General features: G+C 46.7%; 2 protein-coding genes across 2 annotated transcripts; both read right to left on the bottom strand.

Annotated features, from left to right (window-relative positions):
- On the bottom strand, positions 1 to 1,182 carry LOC111390538. Its single transcript, XM_023015596.1, has one exon. The coding sequence runs from the start codon at positions 1,180 to 1,182 to the stop codon at positions 1 to 3; it is 1,182 nt and encodes a 393-aa protein (XP_022871364.1).
- A 661-nt stretch (positions 1,183 to 1,843) lies between these two features.
- Positions 1,844 to 2,650, bottom strand: LOC111390537. The gene is made up of 2 exons (XM_023015595.1): positions 2,252 to 2,650; positions 1,844 to 2,182 (listed from the first exon to the last, which is right to left on the bottom strand). The coding sequence occupies exons 1-2, from the start codon at positions 2,648 to 2,650 to the stop codon at positions 1,844 to 1,846; spliced, it is 738 nt and encodes a 245-aa protein (XP_022871363.1).
- Positions 2,651 to 6,000: the final 3,350 nt, after the last annotated feature.

Below are 6,000 nucleotides of genomic sequence, written 5' to 3'. Positions count from 1 at the left end.
TTATGGGAGTGGACCAATGAAGTCGATGCCCCATTTGGTGAACGACCAAGGGCTGGTCACTACGAAGAGGCTCTGAGAAGGCTGCCTTTGAATATTAGAGAAGCGCTGGTACCTATCACATTTCTGGACAAATTTGCAAGCATCATTTTTCAGGGTCGGCCAAAAGTAGCCTTGCCGAAGCACTTTGTCTGCTAGAGCCATTCTCCCGGAGTGATTTTCACAAATTTCCTCATGGATTTCCCTGAGTATATACATAGCCTCTTTGCCTCCAATACATTGGAGAAGAGGCGAGGTGAAGCCTCTTTTATAGATGACATCTTCTTGTAGGACGAAGTGTGCAACCCTTCTTCTTAACTTTCTTGCCTCACTCCTGGAAGCTGGAAGTGATTGTTCCTTAAGATAGGCGATGATGGGCTGCATCCATAATAGGGTGCCTTCTATCCATAGCACCTCTTCACCTCCGAATATGGAGGGATTCGATAAGTGTTCAATGGGTACAATCTTTAGTAGCTCTGAATCCTTCCTGCTAGCCAGTTTTGACAAGGCGTCTGCATGAGTATTCTCTAGACGTGGGACTTGAATCAGCTCGAACCTTTCAAAATGGGGAACTAGGTTCATAACCAATTTCAAGTATGCAACCATGTTACTGTCTTTCGCCGCGAAGTTTCCATTGACTTGACTCACCACAAGTTGATAATCGCTGCTCGCTAGGAGCCTTTTGACCTGCATTTCCCTTATCAGTCTAAGACCTGCTAGAAGGGCCTCATATTCAGCGACATTGTTCGAGGCTTGGAAGCTGAACCTTACTGCGCAATTTAGCTTGTGGCCTTCGGGACTTTCCAAGACGATCCCTATCCTGGATCTGACCTCTCCTAAAGATCCATCTACGAACAGTTTCCACGTTGGGAGCTCGGCTGGTTCCATTGTCGCCTCCATTTTTGGAGCTTTGGCAAACTCAACCACAAAATCTGTAAGGTCTTGGCCCTTGATGGCATGTCGAGGTCGGAATAGTATGTCGAACTCACTAAGCTCGATCACCCATTTTAGTAGGCGTCCTGATGCATCTGTTCTCTGCAGCAGTTGCTTCAATAGGAAGTTGGTGAGAACTTCAATTGAGTGGGCTTGGAAGTATGGTCTCAGTTTCCTCGAGGCCATGATGAGAGCGAGTGCTAATTTCTCCATGTCTGGGTAGCATGTTTCAGTTGGGAGGAGTGCTTTGCTGACCTAGTATACTGGCAACTGGCGCTCATTTTCTTCTCTGACTAGGACAGCGCTGACCGCCTCATCCAAAACCGCCAAGTAAAGTAGTAGTGGCTCTTCTGGTTGAGGTTTCGACAACAGGGGTGCCTCTCCCAAGTGCTTCTTCAGTGCTTGGAAGGCTGTTTCACACTCAGAAGTCCATTGGAACTTCTTTCCTTTTTTCAGCACATTGAAGAAAGGCAAACTCTTATCTGTAGCTCTGGAGATGAAGCGACTAAGTGCCGCTATCCGACCATTGAGGCTTTGCACCTCCTTTGGTTTCTGAGACGACCTCATTTCGAGCAAGGCCATTATCTTCACTGGGTTCGCTTCATTTCCTCTTTGGTTTACAATATATCCTAAGAACTGACCCAAAGCCACTCCAAAGGTGCACTTGAGGGGGTTCAACTTCATTTAATATTTTCTAAGTATTTGAAAGGTCTGGTTGAGGTGACTTACGTGTTCATTAGCTTGAAGGTAGCATGTCGTCCACGTAGACCTCCATAGCTTTGCCAATGAGTTTGGCAAACATCATGTTGACCAGCCTCTGATATGTAGCTCCAGCATTTTTCAATCCGAAAGGCATGACCTTGTAACAGTACAGTCATCTGTCTGTGATAAATGATGTAGCCTCCTCATCAGGTCGGAACATGGGTATCTGGTTATACCCTGAGTATACGTCCATAAAGCTAAAGAGTTCATGTTCGACGATGGAATCCACAAGCTGGTCTATCTTTGGAAGTGGGAAGCTGTCTTTAGGGCATGCCTTATTTAAGTTTGTAAAGTCTACACATACCCTCCACTTTCCGCTGGGCTTCTTCACTAGGATCGGGTTGGATATCCACTTCAGGTAGATAGCTTCTCTAATGAATCCACTGTGGCTAAGTTTGTCTACTTCGTCTTTGAGGGCCTCATATCGCTCCGGGTTGAGTGCACGTCTTTTCTAGCGATGTAGAACACAGGAAGAGTTGATGTTAAGATGATGGCAACTGATCATCGGATCTATTCCCACCATGTCTTTATGCTTCCAAGTAAAGACATCCAAGTTCCTTTTTAGGAAGCTCATCATTTCTTCTTTTGCTTCGGGGGACAGTGCCTTCCCTATTCGCTGACTGGGGTCCTCTGGGTTGGCGAAAAAGGTTTCAAGTTCTTCCTTTGGGGTCACGTTTGGCTCGAAGTGAATGATCCGGGGGTCTAATTCATCAAGAGGATGCCCTTCAGGGGCCTCTTCCATGTCGATGTCTTCCTCCTGTTTGGAGGTATGCCCTTGTTCAGGGGCGTCAATCATTTCCACGTCTAAATTGGGTTCACTGGCAGCTTCAGTTATGATCACGTTAATAGTTCGAGGCTCCAATTTTTGCAGAGAGTTTAAGAAACATGTCTTGGAGCCCATCTGGTCGCCTCGTACCATGGCAATCCCATGTTCAGTTGGGAATTTCATACACAAGTAGTGGATGGAAGTAACAGCCCAAAGATCTTTCAAGGTGGGTCTTCCTAATACTCCATGGTAGGCCGATCTATGGTCGACCACCAAGAATTCCATGAAGTGTTGGGCCGCTAGAGGAGCTGAACCCATCTCGACAGGCAGAGTTATCCGCCCTCGTGGGACGATGCTGTCTCAAGTAAGTCCAAACAGTGGATCGGTCATGGGGATCATCCCATGTTCAATTTGCATTTTGTCGAAGGTGGAGCCAAATAGTATATTCACCGAACTGCCATTGTCGACGAGCATACGTTTGAGCCCGTTTCTCGCCACTACGACTCTCATAACCAATGCGTCACAATGGGGGTGGTGAATTCCTTCTGCATCTTCCTAGGAGAAGGTGATTGGGCCGTCTTATTGGCCACTTGGGACTCATTGACAATATAGGTAGCATTGGCGAGTCCTTTGCTTCCCTTGTGTAATTCCTTTGGGCATTCCTTGTGTTTCCACCGATGTGAGGTCCTCCAATGATTGTGTCGATCTCCCTGATGACTTGGCTCCTAGAAAATGGGGCCTGATCTCTCTATCTGGACTGTCCTCGATCCCTGGATTCTCTTCTCCGAGGTGACTACTCTCTATGCCTTCTCTCTCTCCTATTCGAAGAGACAGATCTGTGAGGATATTCGTTCCTCCTGGAGGAATGTGGGTTGTTTCGATCTGGGCATCGATTAGTGTCTCTGCACTCGCTGGTGTCATGCCCATAGAGTTGTTTCTTCTTTTTTTATTATTATTATCAATTCCTCCAGATGCCCCTGCTTCGCCAGGGAGATTCTCATATGCCAATACCGGGACTGCATTTATTGTAGCGAAACCCAAAACCTTACCCCTTCCAAGGACCTGTTTGACCACTTCTTCTTTTTTTATTATTATTATCAATTCCTCCAGATGCCCCTGCTTCGCCAGGGAGATTCTCATATGCTAATACCGGGACTGCATTTATCGTAGCGAAAGCCAGTGCCTGTCCAGAGGTGGGAACTATTGTATGACCTGTTTGAGTCCATTGTTGGGTGACAAGGTGTGCTGCGGGTCCTCAAACTACCTGCCTTTGAGGCAGAGGGAGTCCCTGTGCTACACGATTTCTGTGATCAATCATCTCTTCACTGACGATCTCAACTCTCATCATTTCTACCAGCTCATCGTAAGTGGTGGGATTGATCCCTCCAAAACAAACTGTTCATGTTGAGGCCGCCTTTCAAGGCTAAAATGGCTTCTCTGTCAGTGACCTGCTCACAATACGTGATTTTTTCTATAAACCTAGCGAGATAGCTTTTTAGCGTCTCTCCAGGGGCCTGCCTCATATCTTACAGGCGTTGTACCGGGGCCTCTCATTCTCTGCGTGAGAGATATTGGTTCATGAATAACTTCTTTAAATATGGCCAACTCCTAATGCTCAGGGGATGAAGTCTGTTGTATCACACTTCAACAGCTCCGCTTAGGGTTAAGTAGAAGGCTCAGTACTTCAAAGTAGGCGAGGCTTCCCTGAGGCTCATCTGTGTCATGTAATTGGTGAGTGCTTCTCCGAGTCCCCCTTTCCTTCATACTTGGGGATCTTAGGGGGCATGAAATTTGCAGGCATTGGAAAACTTCAAATTTTTCTCGAGAAAGGGAGGTTATCATTATCATCGTCGATTTCAAAGGATCGACAAAGTCCATCTAACCCTTCATCATCTTGAATGTTCTAGGGAGGTGGAGTTGCTTCTCCTCGACTCCCCCAATCAACCAAGTTCCTTCTTTCCTTCTTATTTCTAGGAGGAGGAGGAGGTGCTTATTCTTGCTCCTGTTCTTGCTAAACTGATCTTCGCACTGAGTGGACCCTATTACTAGGGTCCTGTCCTATTCGGTCGAAGATGCTGACTGACCTTTGTGTTTTATATTCTTGAGGAAAATTGTCCCCAAATTGCAATTCTGCTGGCTGGCTCCCTTGCACATAGGACGTGGCTTCTGCACCCACTTCTCTTTCTAGGGGCGTTTCTTGTGTTGGCTCCCATGGCCTCGGGAACGAGATGCTGGGATTTCCTGAACTGGATATGATCATTGGGGCATCTGAGAGCCCTGGTGACCTCGAGCTTGCATGAGAAGTTCATGCATTGCCATATTCTAGGCTGCAATGTCTCTCATGCCCGCAGTTATTTGAGTCATTCCTTCAGTGAGCATGGCTGTTCTTTCACCTCGGCGACGTCAGTGATGGGGTCTCTGGTGAGTAACATTGTTACGGAGCACCTCTTCTTCAGAGGCCTCTCTCATAGGGTTCTCGTCTTCATGGCTGTAACTCATCTTATCTCCTTTTTCAAGGGTGACAAGAACTTGGGTTATAACTCGACTTTGCTCTTTTTCAAAAACGTGCCCTTTTTAGGGTAAGTCAATAATTTTTTCGTGGTTTTTTTGGTGGAGAATGTAGAACTTTGGATGGGAAGTTTCCCACAGACGGTGCCAATCTGTTGACCTCGCAAATTGGACCCTCCATGTGACCAACCGATAGCTACTCCATGTATTCCTCCCTATGCACAGTCAACGCATAGTCAGATGCACACGGTCAGAAGCAACGGAGGTGGTGGCGACCGCATACACTCCGGCGGTCAAGTTAGCCTCAAGTGGTCGGAACAATACCAAAGTTGTGTTAAATAAAGAGAAGGAGATTATATATTTGCTTGTTATGGAAAGCTACGTTGTAAGAGTTTCATTCCCTTTGCCTCTTCTCAAACCCTCGATATTTATAGATGAGGAGCACCGTTGGATGTAGGACACGTGTACGCATCTGACGGTGTGAGACGTCTGCTCATAGGCGTCAATCGACCGCGTTTATAGAATGGACGGGTAATTACTTCTCCCGAGTTGAGTTGACATAAAGTTGATAAGTCACATTAACTAGGCTCATGGAGATGTCAAATCAATTGAATCTTAGGGCAGAAAGGATCTTGACATAGATCTCTTTCTGAAATTGGCGGTGGATCCTCTAGCAGAGAACTTCGGCTTAAACTGCGCTTCGACTTTAGGGGTGAGGGCGCCTCGACTAGTTCAGTAGATTGTCTGTGTCTTGCAGTGTGTTAGCAGATGGTGGCTTCACTTCGGAACCACTTCGGATGGGTGTTGCACACTTCGTACAAGGTGGTGGTAGAATTTTCGAAGTGTTTCAGATGGGGACGTAACAGTGGGTAGAGAACTTCGACTTAAACTGCGCTTCGACTTCAGGGCTGAGGGTGTCTCGGCCAGTTCAGTAGATTGTCTGTGTCTTGCAATGTGTTAGCAGATGATGGCTCCACTTTGGAACAACTTCGGAT

This window comes from Olea europaea, unplaced genomic scaffold (genome assembly GCF_002742605.1).
Source record: "Olea europaea var. sylvestris unplaced genomic scaffold, O_europaea_v1 scaffold69, whole genome shotgun sequence".
Classification (NCBI taxonomy): domain Eukaryota; kingdom Viridiplantae; phylum Streptophyta; class Magnoliopsida; order Lamiales; family Oleaceae; genus Olea; species Olea europaea.
The sequence above is the reverse complement of the archived record's forward strand: the minus strand, read 5'-3'. Positions and strand labels throughout refer to the sequence as shown.

Bases quoted from the DNA above. Each gene is read 5' to 3' on its own strand.
- LOC111390537 (XM_023015595.1), bottom strand. From the start codon at position 2,650: ATGGTACGAGGCGACCAGATGGGCTCCAAGACATGTTTCTTAAACTCT. The intron at 2,183-2,251 runs GTGGGAATAGAT...CTACATCGCTAG, and splicing joins CTTGGAAGCATAAAGACATG to AAAAGACGTGCACTCAACCC.
- LOC111390538 (XM_023015596.1), bottom strand. From the start codon at position 1,182: ATGGAGAAATTAGCACTCGCTCTCATCATGGCCTCGAGGAAACTGAGA.